The sequence below is a fragment of the Solea senegalensis genome, linkage group LG2 (genome assembly GCF_019176455.1).
Source record: "Solea senegalensis isolate Sse05_10M linkage group LG2, IFAPA_SoseM_1, whole genome shotgun sequence".
NCBI classification, from domain to species: domain Eukaryota; kingdom Metazoa; phylum Chordata; class Actinopteri; order Pleuronectiformes; family Soleidae; genus Solea; species Solea senegalensis.
In genome coordinates this window covers 8,340,063-8,359,873 of record NC_058022.1, presented here as the reverse complement: position 1 = coordinate 8,359,873, position 19,811 = coordinate 8,340,063, and the positions used below count along the sequence as shown (strand labels likewise).

General features: G+C 41.5%; 1 protein-coding gene across 1 annotated transcript; it reads right to left on the bottom strand.

Annotated features, from left to right (window-relative positions):
- Nucleotides 1-485: 485 nt before the first annotated feature.
- On the bottom strand, nt 486-17,228 carry nxph2a (neurexophilin 2a). The gene is made up of 3 exons (XM_044013881.1): nt 16,679-17,228; nt 16,356-16,507; nt 486-2,471 (listed from the first exon to the last, which is right to left on the bottom strand). The coding sequence occupies exons 2-3, from the start codon at nt 16,398-16,400 to the stop codon at nt 1,725-1,727; spliced, it is 792 nt and encodes a 263-aa protein (XP_043869816.1). The 5' UTR covers nt 16,401-16,507; nt 16,679-17,228; the 3' UTR covers nt 486-1,724.
- Nucleotides 17,229-19,811: the final 2,583 nt, after the last annotated feature.

The following is a 19,811-nucleotide window of genomic DNA, read 5'->3' as shown; positions in this document are numbered from 1 at the left end:
AATTATACACATTTCACGATAATACACGGCATTTTCACAAAGGAGTAAAACTGAAACATCAACGTATATCAACTCTGATTTAAACATTTCCTTATCGTACACCTCACCACATGTTTAATGCGACGGGGTTTGGGATACAGCGAGTAAAGTAACCAATAACGATAACTGCAGTGTGTTTAACAGCCCAACCTCCACCGGTGTGCAAACAACACAACTCATGACATTATTTAATGTTAACGCTTTTCAACAAAACATTTTCAGATGTCTTGGTCGCTGCGAAGTCAAAGCACATCACACCGTTCACTACAAGACTGGATGTTATCCACTTTTACACAAAACTTGCTCGGTTTAAGCCTGCTGTACATTTGGGAAATGTCTGACATTTTCAAATTTTATGGTCCCACTTCTCATTAAGATTCCAGACGGATTCTCTACTCAACCCCCACTCCCCACACACACACACACACACCTTTTTCTTTTCCTCCTTTTGGTTTCTCCACTCCTTGGTGTTAAGTAAATGAAATTTCCCAAGCTAATTAAAGCCTATTAAAGACAGGTAATGTCAAGGCTTGTGGCAGGGCCATGACAAAGTGCTGATAATTGTCTGCCAGACTCACTAAATCCACCTGTCCTGCAATTATCCCCCACTCCCACCCCCCCACAGCCACCTCTCCTGACACATTAATCCGGAGCGTGGCTCTCACGGCAGACTGATGCCTCAAAGTGCATCTCGCAAACACAGATGTTCGTTTTCGGGGCTGGCTTAGCGTACACACCTTATGGCGACCGTAGCACTGAAAACCAACGCTGTTCAAGAACCAGCACACCTGAGCGCCCGTCTACATACACACGGTGTGTGTAGTGATTTAAGTTCATGCTCTCAGGTAGTTTTTTTTTTTTTTTTTTCCCCGAAATCAGATCAGCTGAATCATCTGAAATTGTCGTGCGCATGCACGTACAATTTGTTCAGTGAATTATTTCACTTCATTTCAGTCCTGACAAGAGACAGACAGCAGAGATAAAAGATATTATTTATGCAGAGCTACTTGGTGGGAAAAAAATGACTCATCAATCTACTTAATCTGAAATAAAAGGCTGCCCCACCTGTGTTCTGCTCACAGGTACAAATGGACAGCGGCTCCACTTTGAAACGATGGAGAGATAATTGTGACGTGTCGGTCAAAAGAAGTGTTTAAATTTCATGGCCTGCCGAGTCACAATTCAAATGTGTAAGTGATTATTAACTTGATTTAAAGCCTTGTCCTTTTCCACCCCCATAAATGTCGGTGTGAATGAGTTGAGAGAATTGTGTGACGATGCTAACATCCATGCTGCATTGGCAATCGAGCCACATGAGATTGCCGCATGCCTATGGCCTAGCCTTAAAGACAACATCTGGAGAACGTAGTCATTATTTCACAAAGAACATGTGTGCTGTTGTGATGGGAGGAAGTCACCCGGGGGTTGGTAGCTAGCTCTCAATCCCGAGCCGACCACTAAAACCCGAGTCCCTGGACTCTAAATATCTGTTGAGCTGCATACATGTGCAATATGTACAAAAGGTTTGCAGTAATGTGGCAAATCCCTCGCGAGTGCGCGCGTCCCGTCTTAAGTTGCACCGCCTGCAGAATGCCTCGGGTATTTAAGGACAAGAAGATTAGAAGTTGACATTTACATAATTTGACGATAAAACAAAAGGTTGATGCGTTCTAACAACCGCTAGGTCATCCTGTGGAGGAGTACGGCGTGTCGCTATGGTAGTTGTAGTCAGGGCAAACCTTTTGCACCAGTTTATAGTCTACGCTGTAAAAGGCTATATAGATGCATATGACTTTAAAGGGTTTCGAGCAGAGCCAGGACACGTGGCTCTGCGTCTGTTCCTGATAGCACATCTTGGACTGGTCAAAGTTGCACATGGCAGTCTTCTTGTTGCGGTCCGTCTTCTCGTACTCAATGCGGCAGTTGAAGGATTTGGTGTCTTTGGTCTCCAGCGTGGATTGCTGGGCGATCTCGAACTCCACCACCTTGGACGGCGGCACCAAGCTGACGGACACGTTCCCCAGGCCCGTGGAGTTGTGGCGGAAGTAGACGCTGAAAGTTCCGTTCCCGTGGTCCACGATCTTTCCTGTGATCAGCAGGTTGAGTTTGACTGTCTTGATGTTGGAGTGGAAATCCCCCCACCCGAACATCTTTTTGAACTTGCCAGTCTTGACGATGGGCCTTCGTTTAGTTCTGGCCTGTGCGCCCTGAACATCTGTCTGGTTGGATAACCAGTCCCAAAAGTCCTCCATGTTCTGTAAATATGTTATTTCCCTCATGTTGCTCTTGAACCCCGGGGAGCCCCTGGCAAACAAGCGCAAGGGGTTGAGGATCCGTGGGCTGACCCCCGTGGGAGAGATCTTCTGCTCATTATGGCCGTCTGCCCACTCAGTGAGCTCTGTGGCTCCGCCATGCACCTTTCTGCATGTGACCTTCAGAGAAAACAGAGCACAGAACATGAAGTGAGACACAACGCACATTCATTAATCTTTTCAAGGAAAAATATCTGCTTTTTTCCACAAAAAGTTGTTGCTGATTGCATTGAAAGTGCACCACAACAAATCAGGCCACCAATAACGCGGCGTGCCTTCTAAGTAAACAACTTGTAAGATTAAAGATTTACAACAATAAAACTGCAAATGCACTTGAAACAGACTCCACAAGCAGCACTCAAGTCTTAGGGTAGTATTTCTTCTCCATTTGTGCCGCGCTCGTTCATGGTAGAAAGTGTTTGGTTCCTCTCTATAATCATGTAGAGTCTTACTCTTTATCTTGCTCTGTAAAGCACATTGAGGTATGAAACATATTTGCTGTTTTTTTTACAAAATACAATTGAATTATAAATGATTCTAGCTGCCTTCCCGAATGTGCTGCAGAGAGTAGGTAGTTTAAATACCAAATTCACTACTGACGAGCAAGACTTTTTAATTAACTAAATAACTAATTAACTAAATAATTTTAATTATTCATGCAGTGTCCATCAATGGCTGAAATGCCATCACAAGCTGACACTTGGGGCATTAAGAACGGAAAGAGGGAAGAAATGTGCAGCAGCTACATTAGAGGACAAGGCATGTTTCACTTTGCTTTCCCTTTATCTCAAGATTTTACAATCCATCAATCCATGTTCAAAACATGAGGGTTTAAATTGACGTCACTGTCTCGCTTACAACCGTCAGCAATTTGCCACCAAGCCAAGCAAATTACATTTTTGTACAAAAAACAAGTCTTTGTGATGGCATTACTTCACTTTACTCAACTGGCGTCGATTGTTTTGTAATGAACGTACGAGAGAAAGGTGGATAGAGGTCTGGTTAAAGCTTTTAAAACTTTAGGCTGATTTGTTAGATCAGAGATTATATGACACTGACAATCCTCTCGGGGTGGGAATCACCAGAGACACCGCGATACGGCATTATCGCGATATTTAAGTCACGATACAACATTACCGCGATATTTAAGTCAAGATATGGCATTATCGCGATATTTAAGTCAAGATACAGCATTACCGCGATATTTAAGTCATGATACAACATTACCGCGATATTTAAGTCAAGATACGGCATTATCGCGATATTTAAATCGAGATACGGCATTGTCACGATATTTAGTTCACGATACAAAATTACCACGATATTTAAGTCACGATACGGCATTATCGCAATATTTAAGTCAAGATACACCGTTAATCACGATATTATCGCGATATTTAAGTCAAGATGCAGCATTATTGCAATATTCAAGTCAAGATACGGCATTATCGTGATATTTAAGTCACAATACAACATTACTGTGATATTTAAGTCAGGATACAACATTACCGCTATATTTAAGTCAAGACACGGTATTATCGCGATATTTAAGTCACGATACGGCATTATCGCGATACAAAATTACCACGATATTTAAGTCAAGATACGTCATTATCGCGATATTTAAGTCACAATACAACATTATCGCAATATTTAAGTCACAATACGATATTAACCACAATCAAATGCGCAGTATTTGCTAAATCATATTAAGACATACATCACAGACGAGCTCTGGTGAGACAAAATGTCACTGTATCGATTCCCCACAATCCTCCCTCTGACCTAAACATGTGAGCTGGCCTTCAGATAAGTAATACCATTCATAGATAGTCTGTGCATATGAACTTTGTCTTTTAATGGTTACCAACAATAAAAATCCACCGTGTGTTAAGTGACTAATCCAGATGCGGCGGTGAACTATGATCCCAGCTGCTTGTACCTCCGAGCCTTTTAGCTTCAAGAGCGATGGCTGGTCCACTTCAGATAAAGCTTTAATAATTCATGGCAATGAGCTTAGCTAAGTTTTATTGGTAATTAGTAGCGTCGGCTTTCCCCGGGCTTAGTTGCAGGGATCACCGAGAGAAGCAGATGTTGAAAGCACAGAGCAGCGGCTGTTTGAGTTCTCACTGAGCTGCTGCGAACGACTTCCAGACTAATTATGTGTTTGCCGTAAGCCTGACTGAGGCACACGTGTGCGAAGCTAACAAACTGGGGTCTGTCTTCCACAATTTGTTATGTTTGGCATACAAACACTTCACTGTACAGAAATGAGTTTGTGAGTTAAAATGTATTATTTGACAATGTGACGTTGAAATCCACCCTCCTTATTGCCATATTGTATTTTGCAGTAATGTTACGTGTTCCCCGTACATGGTGCGCTGCACTACTTTTCCTCACTACACTGCCCGTGCATGTTGCACACAGTCGCAACACCCTAATGGCTATCTGAATATGTAATGTGAAATCAATGTGTCTCCTTCCGACAGTGAGCGTGGCCCATCCATCAGCCCTCACAATGCTTAATTAAGACAGCAGCTCCCTGTAAACATGGATGAATGAGGCATCGTGGTAATAATGTCCCCGCGTGCATAGCTTCATCGAATCCACAGTCATTTAATCAACCAATTCCACTGTCACTATTCCCCACTGACGCCGCCACTTAGTAATACCTTGTCTGAGCTCAGCTGGTAATTTGATTAGACCATTAAAACATGACAATAACGGGCAACGCTGAAAATCTGAAGGCTTCCAACACGGAAGCACTTCTTTACTGCTGTGAACAAGAGAGACGTGTCACTTGTCTTTGCACCAGCCCGAGCTGTTATATCCGCTCCACATGGGGGTGTGGAGCTGCGCCGCTTCGGAGGTGAAACTGAAATTGTGTTGTTTTTTTTTTTTAGTGTAAATCTCTGATGAGCTTTGTATTGGATGATTAGAATGGAAATGAGAGTGGAATTTAAGGGTGATGAGCAACTAGGGAAATTGCTGTGACAACAAGGGGATCAGCAGAGGGATATCTAATACTTAAATGCCCCGAGAGAGATGAAGCACTGGGAACTTGAAAGCACTGCACTGACACACAGGCTTTGGTTTCTTTCTGTCTTGCTGCACATTCATGGCAGGAGTGGACTTCCTTAAAAGAGGAACCAGGGTTTTTATATAACGAGACGATTTGGGGTGAAAAACAAAAAAAAAAAAAGAAAACGGAGGCAAGGTCTGATGAAGGAGAATCTACAAAAGCTTAATTAAGATTTCTTAATCGGCGCCGCTGTGCTACGGGCATTCTGGGGCGACTTGAAACAAGACATTATTATGATAATAACTGCAGATTTATGACTCTGAAAACACCAGACCTTATTTCACTAGCAAAGGGGAGAGGGGATGAGAGACGGATGTGTGCTTCAGCTTCTTCCTTTTCCTGTAAACACACAGAGGTGCATGGACCTCATAAACCCCTGAATATCATGCTGTAAACATATTCACTAGTTCCTCTCCACTGTAATATACAGTGATGAGAAACATTAGATTTCTCATATGGAATTATTGACGTGTACTGTGTTGCTATGTTTGTTACATTTTAAGATTGTGGGCAAAATCATTTCATGTGTCATGGTAACGTTTCTTTTACTCTGCTGTTAGGACATTTGTGGTACTGTAAACAAGCAAGCTATTATAGTTCATTCATCAGCCTCACAGAGAAATCATTGTGTAGAATATAATAAGAATTTGTATCATAACTTTGCAAAGGTTGTCGCAAAATTACCTTTTTTTGTGGAGGCAAAGGAAAGTTATTTCAGCCGTTAATGCCTTTTTTTTAACTTATTTGTTTCATGAATTTGATTAATTAATTTGGACAACATTTCTTATTCTATTTTTTTTTTTTAAATCTCTCTCTCTTTATATAGGGCCTTATAGAACCTGATAATTTAATATTTATAACAACAACTTCCCGTTCCCGGTTCTTCCTCATTAACCAGATGGCCAACAAAAAGTGTATTAATGTGTGAACTGTTTTTCTTTCCTTTGGAAAGCAGGGTGAAGGGACTTAAGGTAGCGAGAACAGCAGGTAGTCGGTTGGTTGCAAACACTTGGGTCTCAGTAAGTTGTGGCCTTTACTACAGCAGTTATTTTAAATTATTTCAGTTCTAGGAAACTGTTAGGGCTAACCTAATATTGTGATATCTCACATTAATGGTATCATTTATAACATCCGTACACATGTTATTACATTATCAGGTTGTATTACATGTTTCATAGACTTATGAGGAGATTTTTATTACATTATTGGGAGTTATTACAATATAGGGAAATTATTACATTATCAGGTTTTTTTTAGGTCTTTATCAAGAGCCTTACCAAAAATTGAATTTCATCTGTCCAAAATGTCATTAAAACTGCATTTAAAGGGAACTGTGAGAAACAGTAAGATGTTTGACTGACCAAGAAAGTTTTATGATTCAAAAACATAGAATTGAGCTGTTTGGTCCCAGTTGTGAAAGGTTTGTCTGGAGAGAAAAAAAAGAAAAAATAGGAGCTGCATTTGATGAGTAGACGTTGCCAGCTGTTAAAGCATGGAGGTGGAAATATTCAGCTGTAGGACGTGGCAGCCGGTGGGTGGCACGGTATCTTGACCTGATCTATTTTGAACATGTTATGAGTCCATGAGGAGAAGACGATTTTCAAAGGCGATGAGGTGAAAATTCCGAAATCACAACTCGAACCTCATGAGACGCCCCCCCATTTTATCTCTTAAAATTTAAAAGAGTTATATTCTGTTCACAACATTTTAACCATAACTTTTCAATATGAACAAATGTCTGTTATTGTCGAACCTCTGTCGAATGAACTCTCTCTGACTTTCTCTCAGTAGGGTAGTGCTAGTGTTTTCATGTCTGTGGAGACACAGAGTTCCATTTTACATCACGACTGACAGCCATGCTGGTACATAAAGGTGGCAGTGAACTCTAGGTTAAGGAATTAACCCCGGTTCTTTGAAACAGAGGTAGCGAAGTGGTGAGATGCCAAATTGAATTTTGAAAGGAAATGGTCGGAATATGGACCTAGAGTTGTCCTTTCGGAAAAGCAAAAGAGTGTTTTGGCGCACAAAATCTGAATGAAGGCTTTTGTAGTGATGGATGTATAAACGGCTCTATGATCCTTTATATCGGCACCATCCTTACACCACTCGCACTGTGTGTTCGATTGAGTCGTGTGTAAATCGTTGTCATTCCGAGGTGTTAGTGAAACTTAAATACTGACAGTGGCCTGGGCGGCAACACACGCCACACATACTCTGAGTCCGCATGAAACCGCCTCGACATTCATCTGTAATGAGCATTATAGAGCTGGCTGTCTGCTTGTCCCGTGGGTAGACATATCTTTTAGAGGACTGACATAAAGGTAATTGCCACAGTGACCAGAAGTAGCCTCTAGAAAGTTATTAAGAAGCAAGTGACATCTGGCTTCTGGATCATCTGAAGAGATGCGGTTAAATGCATTTGCAGGGAGCAGTCGGCGACATTGTGCTCGGCGGTGATGGGTTCTGGGCCTCGGGCAAGGCTATGGTAGTGTGTTGATGGCAGCGATGGAATCTGTCTCTAAATCTGGCACACACACACACACATGCACACCCCTCCCCTAACCCTCATTCATAGTCAGAGATCTGCTATGTTGTGTCTCTTTCTGTCTCTGCGTCGTCTTAATTAGTACGTCCCATGTACGTGTGAGCTAAAAGAATCCATCTTTGAGCTTTAGCTGATTTTTACTCCGGCACATAAGGTTGGGGGTATGCATGTGGGAGAAATTGGCTTCGGGCATCTTTCTCACAATAAACAAAATGGGCAATTAACCTGCTCATCGGCGCAAGCAGAGAGGTTCCAGTGATGCACTTCACTGTTCTTCATGGATTTATCTGTGCAAATTGACCTCACTTTGTGGTGCAATTCATTTCTCTGCTAATTTTCTGTGTCTAAAGCTTCATTAACTTGATGCGCTTTCATGTAGTAAAAATCTGGACGTCCCGCAGAAAGACGACGGGCTCCACCACTGCCCACGCCAGCGCCACGACCGTACCGGCCATATCAGAGCTGCTCAGCCCGTGGCTGCTGTGGCGTCAGACTGTTGCAGTGCGGGATTGACTGCGGCCGGCGTCTTGCTTTCAAGCATCTCAGCGTGAAAAGCTGCTCCCCTCACATTAAAACAATTCTCAGCCTGCACTAACCCTGCCCCACGTTCCTTCCCCTGCCATCCACCTGATGTTACAAGGCATATCATTTGTAATGATTCACACCCAGAGCCGGCTCCAGGAGAGAAGGCCCTGGAGGCGCATAGCATCGCAGAGCGAGAGTCTCCGCCTTGCTGAAGAATAGATTGGCGCTCTGATCGCTGGAACAGCTTCACGCTCCAGAGCCATCACTTTTAATCAGAGGCTGTCCAGGGAAACACAGAGCGAGAGCTTCAGCGCTGTGGTGGATCGCAACGGCAAATCCACACCAGGGGCACCTTACCAATCACAGGCGCTATATGGCGAGGGTGTGTGTGTGCATATAGCATATCTAGTCCCCTCCAGTATAATCCTTCAGGCCATTATCACCTGACCTCTGTGAGAACCAGACAGATTACAGCCTCCAATAACTTAACTCTCCCACTGAAGAGTCCAGATTGAATTTTTTGGCCTGTACTACCTGTACATACTTGAGAGATTTTTTCAGTTCCAAACAATTGCATTGTTCATTATGGTTATTATGTCACACATGCATATGTGCAACACTTGTACAGTGGTCATTTCAACCTCCAAAAGCCCAAGTAATAGCATTTAGAGGACACACTCAAAAAAGGGAAAAAAGTTGTGGACAAAATGACTTAATCATCAGGAGACAAACTATTATACATGTGACAATATTTGATAATTATGCTAAGGTACGATGTGTTCCTGCACCTGCTGTTACATCCAATTTTTTCATGTTGCCGAGAGCTAAATATACAGCACCACCAAAAAAATACAGGCTTCCAGCCAGTCAGGAAGTGTAACCGAAGTTTGCGCCATGTCTGTTAACGTCTAATAGCAGCCGGAAGATTTCAAAATCATCCATGAAGTTTTTAAGTATGTGTTGTGTATGTTGTTTACTCGTCGTTCCTTTCACTATGGAGACCCACGTTTTAAAAATGGCAAACCATCAACAACAAATCTCTGCTCTTACTACAGTATGTGTTTCGGGCGATTTGCCCATTTTGTCATTTCTGTTACACGTAATGTTATTTTAAATTGGTAAACTAGACATTTCTGACAAATGTAACTTTGTTGAATGGATTACAACTGCATTTTATACTTGCATTATTTAAATAAAAAACAAGACAAATTAAGGCAGGATATTTGAGATTTTTCTAAAGTGGAAAATTCCTGCAAATTAAAAAATATTTCACAACCCATTTGTAGGTCAGACCCAGTCTAATGGAGTATATATGACATTTTTACATTTGTCTTTTCTTTTAAAGAATATTGGTATTGCTTTGAGCAAGACACTGTTTGTCCACCACTTGTGGGGCTATATGATGTGATGCTGTCCCTAAATATGACACTGTGATTTGCCTAAATCATATTTTGTGAGTCGTTAATCCTTTTTTTCCTCCTCTCACCTTCTCTGCAGTCTGACAGACTCATATTTGTACGGGTGTTTGTGTGGGTCATCACACTAAAGCATTTGGCGTTTCCCCACACCAAGAGCACATATCACACACAATTACCTCCTCTGCACTGTGGAAGCTGCAAAACACACACGTGTAGGAATGTGCCTCAAGGTCTTCCTAATAAAATGACCACATTAGCACCAAACCGTGCTAAAGTAGGGTTTGGCTTGTAATGAGTGTCATTCTCCTGTTGGCCTTCCTGCCAAGACACCTCAAAATATCCACTAACTGGTCTATTTACACGTAACATAGCAACAAGCCCTTAAGTCACCAGTAAGGACATGTGTAATCTGTATCAGCTTTAACTCTTTTGGGCAAAAATAAATGTCACCGATTGTGATAAAATTATGAAAAATCTGAGTTGTAAGGGGTTTGTCAAAAATGTAATTCGAAGCAGATCTCAGTTAGTATTGAAAGCAGATTTAATTCTATTGAAAAATAAATAAAAACAACAGCATCCTTTGGGGATAAGTGTCGTTTAAAGGCTGGGGCTGGATTTTTATTTAAGCAGCTAATTGTTGCACTGCCAAATTGCAGTATCTTTCAAATTGAAATTTTAAACGACGCTGCTGGGCCCCAAGGTGTTTCCTCCACGTTGACCATTTTACGAGACTTTAAGTCTCTGAACATTTTTGTATAAAACTCATCTTAACAGAGGAGTAACACTTTAGCGACACTAAAGAACACAGCCCCCATTTTATTATTATTATTATTATTATTATTATTATTACTGGAAGAGAGAGCAAATGAACTGTATATAACTAACTGTGGCTCTGTATAATCTCATATTGTGCATTATACTTTGAAATGATGAGAATGTGTGACTTTGAAATCTGTAGAGCACTTGGACGAGTTACTTGTAAATCGATAGCCTTTTCCACAACATGTGTAAGAAATGATTCATTAAACGAAACGGAAGTGAGATTTATTGTGTGACAGTTTAAGAAAAAAAAAAAACTGATTTGTGAAAAGACAAGATAAAGGTGGGATATTAGTGAACGTGGCTCGGTCATGGTGGGAAATTTACATGCAGCGATGGTGTCAGGTGCTCAGAAAGTGTTAACAATGATCCCGTCAGGTGAGAAGAAGGCGAGTGGAGTGGAGGCTCTGCGACCAAAGCTTTGGGGTAATCTGGATACTTGTGTTATCTTACACTTGCCACACGAGACAGCAGCAGCAGCAGCAAAGGCCCCCTGAACACTTCACTTCTAGACAGGAATTACCTTTCAACGCATCAACACTTCCACAATCCCATTACATGGTCAAATCATCGTCTCCTGTGCTGGCTTCTGACACCTGCAGCACATGTTGGTATGACTGATAGCAGGGGATTGACGGAGATAATACCATAAATGTTGGATTCAGTGTAATTAGCTTTCTCTTGGCCAGTTTCTATCACCGTATACTTTGTACATGAGTGGTATTCATGCCTGTAATTCTCTGTTAATACTTGCAAAGGCTTGGCATTTTCGTCTAAGACTGCGTCAGGGCTACGTTATAGTTTTTCCCTAATCCCCGCCGCTTCTCTTCCTGTTTCATGACGATTCCTTTATCGCATGTTGTTGTCCCGTCTTCAAATTGGTGCTGCAAACGCTGCGAGTGTTTAATTTGAGAATATTTGTGTTTGATTTGCTCGAATGTGCGTCTGCTAAATTTGACAGAGGGGGGGAAAAGTGCTTTTGTTCTCCGAGCACACTGCGCCGTGGCTGATTTCACAGAAACGGCTCCCTTTGAAGAAGAAACAAGAGTTGGGAAGACGTTGCCTCGTTTTCCTCCGAGAAGCTCTGAAGACAGGTACTTCACAAGAAATATACAAAGACAGAGGGGAACTGACAGGACTTTGTTAGGGCTGAAAATGACAAGCTGAAAAGGGAGGCCTCAAAGCTCATGAGGCGGTGGAGGAAATGCAAAACTGAGAATAACCAGGCAATGAGATTTATTTTACTTACTCTAAAGCTGTCAAACGGCACATTTTACAGGAAAGCAACACAGCTTTAATTAAAGAGGTGAATCATATTCCTGCACTCTGACGTGCAGCGTGATTGTGTTTTCCACAAACTAACCAGGTGGTAATTAAGAAATTAATATGTGAGAATATGTGCTCCACTGCAAAAAAGTTTGCGGCCGGAGCAGAGGCTTTGTGTGATTACAGGGCGTATTTTTCTCCTTTCTCCTGCTTTCTTTTCTGTGCTTCAAACATAAAAGTAGAATTTATGACTGCGACAGAAACGAGACAGCCATTGCAATATTTGATTGAATAAAAGACAACGTGAAACCGCAACACCCCCCCCCCTGGTGTTATTCTCTCACCCACACACAATTTAGACCTGGCGGACAGGAACCCATCTCCGCATTGTGTTTTCTTGCAGCATTTCAGTAAAAAAAAAAACAGTAAAAGAGGGTTGTGCATCACAGAGTGCTGGATGTTTCTGACCCTGCAGAGCAGTAACGACAATGCTATAAGGTAGCGGCGCCTCCAGATCTAACACCACCTCAGGCGGCACGACGCTCCATAAACATTCATAGCTGTGGACCAAGATCAGGAGACTCAACACCATATTAAACATAATGTTTCCTGCACCAGAGCCACTACAGTGGGTGTGACCTCTCGTGAAAGCCCTGCTCGGCACTTCGTTCTGAACACTTTGCATCACAAGATACTTTGGAAAAGAGACCTTACACAACTCATAATTGCTCGTCTTAAATCATCAAACGTCCACCCAGTTGGCAGATTAGGGTTATTATCAATGCAAAGGGCAACCGTGCCACGATTATCTATCAGCTTCTTTTCTCTTCATTTCGGGACCTTTATCATGGATTTATTGTCGGTGCGCACACACACACACACACACACACACAAACACAATATGACTGATGATTGGAATGGGATAGATTCCAGGGCTCAATAGAGTACACACACAATACAACAACCTTTGCTTGAGAGGTCCGAGGCAACAGGCGAAGCACCGCAAATGCCACAGACAGTATTGTCTATGAGGGATTATCCAGTCAAGCCCTCCGGCGAGAAAGATTGTGACCCCAATATGGGCACAGATACACATCAGCACCATCTAAGCTCCAAAAAAAATGTATTTCTGTGAGGCGGCGCATGCATACGACGGCCCCTTTGCTCTGTCAATCCATGTTTAATCACTTCCTCAGAAATTTCTACTGGTCTGCCTGACATTTCCTCTCATATTTTCCCTCTCCCCCACACCCAATTTCTCTGGTCAGGTTCTGAAGATTTAAGTTCCTCTCTCTCTCTTTCTTACAAGGCAAATCCTGTGAGAGGTTGATGTGAAGACCAGGCAGAGCAGGGATGTGAAGAATATAAACACAGTTTTTTTTCGTTCTTTTTTTTTTATTGTCCAGAGGGAAAGGAGGGGGAATGCGGGGTTGGGTGTTGGGGTCTGTAAAAGAGACGAGGACCTTATCACAGCCCAGCAGCTCTGTAATTCACTGCCATGATAAAGTGGCAGCGTGGAAAACCTTACAAGGCTGGCACAATCCAAAGACGGATTAGGTTTTTCTGACATAAGCTTCCTGAAAAACTAATCAATCAGCCCATGCAGTATTATCAGCAGCGTGAGATTAAAGCGCTGCTCCTAATCCACCCACTGTACATTTTATTACACTTCCCAGTGTCATTTGCCTTTAAATATACAATAAATAAATAACAAAAGCAAACCTAATTGAGCATGGGGAAGGGGAAAGGGGTTAAAGAGCCCTTAGAGACGGAATTTATGTAAAATGTGAGTTTTGTTATGAAGACGGGGATAAAACTGTTGTCCTTGGCAGGGCTCTTTTTGACTTTGAATAGAGCCTCACTGTCTCATTCTTACACTGCAGAGAGAGAGAGAGGGGAATCCTCTGCCAGAATTTTAAGACAATATTAGCAGCTAAAAATGAACTCCATTCAAATTCAGCCGCTTACTTTCTTGTTCTGAGCATTTTCTAGAGGCACCGATGGATCCAGAATATGAATATGATGTAATCAGACTAATCATAAATAAATAACAGTTGAAATTAATGCAAAGTTCTTTGGAACATGACAACAAAGTTGGACCAGGCTCACACAACTTATACCAGTAACCTGCTAAATGTCACTTTTAATACTGGCACTTTTAATACTCTTAGCAAAGGGCCACATGAACTTTTCATCACACCGTTATATTACCACAGAGATCCTATCCCTGCGACAGGATACAAAGGTGTAACAGGCTCTCTCATCATCCTCCTCCTTCTTCCCGCACTTAATACAGGAAGCGGCGAAGAACAAAAAAATATAAATAAATAAAGCACTCTTTCCCTGCATGCAATCTGTGGAGTGTTGAGACAGGGGCTGGACAGGCAGAGGGAGTTGCCGGGGAGCGAGGCGCGTGAGCGATCTACATTGTTCTGCTGTCGTTGCACGGAGGATAACTGCAGCAGATGTCATGAGGAAGAATGGATTCTCCCAGGATGGCTGTGACCCTCTTATTTGTCCCTGGGGTATGGCGCAGATGCTGTGGCCACAGATACAGTTTTACCATTGGATTCATGAGCGTCGACTGTATGAATGAGTAAGATGGCGTTAAAGGGTAAGGAATGTGGTGTGTGGAGTGTTTTGGTTTCTCATTTTGGCTCCTGTACTGTACCAGACACTGGAACTCTGGTTTAAATGTACAGTGTGTAAAATCTGGCAACATTTATTGGTGAAGTTGCAACTGAATATCCCTCACCTCACCTCACCTTACAAGTGTGTAGCCTTCAGTTACCATCCAGGTGCAACCTTGCAACTTTGCCCCATTTCCTCCTTAAGGATCCCTCCTTCTATCCTTAAAACTATTATGTTAAGAGAACTAAGGAGACCATTTTTTTTTTTTTTTGCTTTCATTTCAGCACTCGTATGTCGTTTCAGCAGCCTCCACTCTTTGGAAGGTGGGGCACTACTGATAAGGGCCAATATTTTCCCACTCAGACAGCAGTGAGTCTGCTGGGAGAGAAGCCACCGAGGCCAATGAAAAGAAACTCTCCAGGGAGGCAGCCTGTTTCTGCGTCTGCCTCCGCCTCTGTCTCTCTCTGGAGGCAGAGTTCCCAGTAGGCATCAGGATGATTACAACAGCAGCCAAATCAGACAGCACTTTGCTGCTCCATCTGCACGGTTCAAGGCTATCTTTAAAGAAGCCCTCTTTGAGGTAGCATGGGTGTGAAGAACTTTGTCAGTCACTTGACATTTCATGCTCATTTTGTGATCACGGCATGGACAATCACGATTAAACCCAACATTTATATTTCCCTCATGATGTTTCTTTGGAGAGCTTGTTTCTGTATTAAAAACAGAATGAAACTGTGGAAAGATTATGTCCAAAACTTTATGTCTTTCGCTATCTGGCAAATATTAATAGTTTTTCGAAATGATTATAGGAATATGATTTAATCACACAACCGTAATTTGTCAAGAAGAAGCGATCACACCACGAACACCGGTGAGTATTGCAATTTTCACCTTTTGTTCTCAGTTGTCACCTAATTAACGTTAATTTTTCCCTCCCTCAAGTCAGATTTAGAACAACACTTCCACGCAGAGGCTTAAACCTGGTTTATGACTGGAAGTAAAACAAATGAAACATGAATGTCACCCACAAATGTTTGAGTGATGCAGCTGAATAAATTAAAATGTATATATATACACACACATATATATACATATATATGTATCTACATATACATATATACATGTATATGTATACACCCCCTAACCCATAAAAAATGTAACTATTCACTGGTTGTAAACTATAATTATAACTATCAACTACAATTTATATCCAGTGATGAGTACACATTTTTTTTAATGTTACATTATTATATATATTACGTATATTAACCTTCATCATAATGATGCATAATTATGATGAAGGTTAAATATGCAATATGCGTTTCCCTGGATCTTAATTGGAAGGCTGAACTTCCTACATGAGAAAAGTCACAATATCACATCAGAATTATTTGCAATTTTAAAATAGCAATTAAGCGCACGTTTTTGAATAAATTATTTGACTAAGCTGTATTCTGCCAATATCACAACTTTTTATTATTATTATTTAAACATATTTGTGGATCTGATGAAGAAGGATCTCTTTTCAAACATATGTATATATATATATATATATATATATATATATATATATATGTGTGTGTGTGTGTGTGTACATTAATTTAAACTAAAACTGACGAGAGAGCGCTGAGTTAATTAAATACCAATAATTGTTAGTATTTGGCGTGGTTTGTTGCTCATTGTTGTGTAGAGACACGCTCGGTCATGTCAAAGCTCACCTGGTGCAGGACAGAGAGAAGCAGGAGCGTTTGCAGTGCCCTCATCGTCAATGACTTGTCGACTTTATTCAAGATGAGCGCAGCTTAAATCCTCTCTGGGAGATTTTGGAGAGAGGCAAACGCACGTGTCGCTGAAACATCGCTGTTATCACCTGCGAGAGGAAGCGAGAGAGAGAGAGAGCGAGCGAGAGAGAGAGCGAGAGAAAGAGATGCATCTTGTTAAATCACATCGTCTCCCTGTTGGCTAATTTAAGGTGCTCTGCGAAGGTGAGATATTTTAAATGTTACAAGAAAAACAGTGAACTTTTTTTCCCCCCCCTTACCGTTTTGCAAAGGCAACACCTCACTCAGTTGTGTAAAGCGAATGGGATGACCATGATTGTTCAATCCACTTTGGGCAAACAGTCCTAAAATACTCCCAAGGACGTCCTCGTGTCTCGGGACGCTGTGTGAATTTCCCCTTGAGCAGCTGGGACGCGTGGGTCTCTCTGCAAACAATGTCTCAGCTGCAGCAACAGTCCTCTTAAGTTGCGCGTCAAGACGAACCTACATAAAATGCCGTGATAAATCTCCTTCGACTCGATCCGGAGCGGCTGTTCTCATCGGTGAGTTGAACAAAGTAGTACAAAAGTGAGCGTGTCCGTCTCGCAGTGATAGGACTGCAGTCACTGAGACAGCTGTCCCCTCTTGTGCGCGCTCTCTGTGCGCTCTGCTCAGCTCTACTTCAGTGCGCAAAATCCTGTGCGCTGTGCGTCTCCGAGGTCGGCGCGCGTCCATGCACTGAATCGGGGTGGAGTGGCTCAGTGGTTAAGACCGGTAATTGTCGCAAGTTCGACTCCATCCCTGGCTGATACTCAGTGCCATTGTAAGTCGCTTTGGATAAAAGCGTCTGTTAAATGACATGTAATGTAATGTAATCAGATCCAAGGATCTTACGCTCTCCATCTTGGAGACAAGGAGGAGGCTTGATGTCACTGTTATCAGCAACAGCTCCGCGACTTTACTGTGAGAGTCTAGACTTGCAGACTCACTTGTGCAAATGTAGGTTTTTTAAATAAATGGATCCATTAATGACACTGTGCTCTGTTAATGGTGATGATCCAGTGTTTACACTATGGAACTGCAAGTCCAGCCAGAAACTGTAGCTTTGGTTCCTCTGCGTCTTGAAGCTTCATGCAAAACTGTGACACAACACTTTCTACAATTATTTTATTGCACAATGATGAGAGAAAATAATGTTGCCAGAGCTGTAGAGTGTCAAGTACAGTGGTGAGTGTGATAGTTTAATGAATGGCGAACCGGCTGACGCAGAAAGGTCAAACGCTTAATGTGGCTGCACAAAAGCAACGTGATTTTTGACTGAAGACAAGTGCCAGGCTACGTATATATGACTCTAGCACCACCATGTGGTGAGAGCTAAACGCTACACCATTACCATTTATTTCTTTCCTGTGCCACGGGACACTTATGGTGGAAACACTTTTCTTTCACTCCTGCCATTTTGCAATATCAATATTTCTAATTAGCTTATAACTGCACTTCCATCTGCATTGGAGTCCAGTGTGTAAATAAACAACAATAATAATAAGTAATAAGTTCCAGAAAGTCTTAATTAGACAGTTAAAAATGTTGAGGAATGCCATAAATGAACAAACATTAAAATGCCATCATTGTTATGTTAGTATTATAGTATACTATACTACTATAGTGGTATTATCAAAATTATTTTTTTATGTTTCTGTAATGGTCGCTACACAAGTGTGTAGCTTTAACCCGAAATTACATTTTTAATGCTAAAATATAATTATCATTGAATATTCAAATGTACTGTTTTACAAAAAAAACACAAAAACATTCAAATCTCTTCATTAAGATGTCAAATTATAATTATTTACTTGCAGTCCTGAACAGACAAAACAAATAGTTTTAGTGGTTTGATGTTATGCTTATGCCGATTAATTTCTGACCCATGTGATTCGGCTCGGATTTAGGTATAAAAAGGTGAATTCAGTTTGTTTTTTGTTTTTTTTGAAAGATTTCTAACATAGTTTAAAGTTTTCTGGCTTTTGTCTAATAAATGTGTTAAGCACCATAAGTATATACATATGCTGTATATTATACACACACCACTACGTAGACTCATCCCTTTCTTTGCCGTTTGCAATGTGCCCAGTCATGCTTGAGTTGACAAAAACGAAAGGGCACAAAGTTCACATTATATTTGCAAATGCTTGTCGTGGTCCACGGATAAAAAGCAAACAGACTGGACTGACTATGCAGAGTGACAACGCCCACTATCAGCGACTTTACTCACTGATATCGGGCTGTCACTATTATCTGAAGGTGTAATAGCTATAAAATATGAAGCAAAAGAACCATGTAAGCTGTCGATAGCGTTCTCCGCTGTTACTCAACAGTTACTCAACAGTTCCCCTTTGTGTTCCATGTCAAAAGTGAGGCCTGCTTTTGGTGTTTGCTTAAAGGATCAATGAAATTCAAACAATGTCCCGCACTGGAGACGATGATGGATAACACAAGATTACTGCATGGGTGTGCCTTGGACACTTAAAAGATCACTCTGAAATGTGCAGTTTTTCATGCGACACAATGCCACAGATGCCACAGGTTTTGCATGGGGGAGGGTCGTGTACCAGATATACTGACAACTTCTCTGCCTCACTTTACAAAGGGGTGTTTTGCACATTTTAGAGTGCCCAAGGCTCACCTGTGCACTAATCCCAGCATCTTCACATGTCTCACCTGCCATGCTGATATATCGCTTGAGGAAAGGTGACGTGCTCAACGATACAGATATTTTAACGTATTTGTGAACCAAATTTCGAAAGAAATAAGCCGTTTGTGTGCATGTAGGAAATGTTTGACTGAAAGGAGACTGGGAGCAAAAACATGTGTTGCAATCTCAAACAAAAGGCCGCTTTCTTTCCATTTCAGTCAGACGATTCTCTTGTTTAAACACTTTAATTGAAAAGGACTGTGAAGGAAAATAAACAAAATCTGACATTTATCTAAATTTCTGTATGACTTAGTTGTACCAGCAGACAATAAAAGGCCAGAGTATCTTCCTGTTTTGTGATATGGAATATTAGGTCAGGTTTGTCGACATGGATTCTCAGCTTTTATGAATATGTGTGTTCATAATGAGATTCACTTCACTCCTGTGTTTGAGATACACACGATGATACCTCGTGTTGCCAGGAAAGTTAAATACACACGTTCTGTTTTGAGCAAATATTATTATATTATTTCAAATCTTTACGAGTACTAAACACAATATTTACACATAGAAATAAATTGCCAACACCCACATAACATTACTGTGTGCAGTGATGGAGATAGAGAATATCATTGTTCCTTTTCAGGTGTCACTTTTAACTGTGTGACCAGTTTTTAGAGAGATGTGAGATGTCGAGACAGGAAGTTGGCCACTTTTCACTG

Coding starts and splice junctions, on each gene's coding strand:
- nxph2a (XM_044013881.1), bottom strand. CDS start 16,400: ATGAGGGCACTGCAAACGCTCCTGCTTCTCTCTGTCCTGCACCAG. Junction 2,472..16,355: donor TTCTCTCTGTCCTGCACCAG/GTGAGCTTTGAC, acceptor TTTTCTCTGAAG/GTCACATGCAGAAAGGTGCA.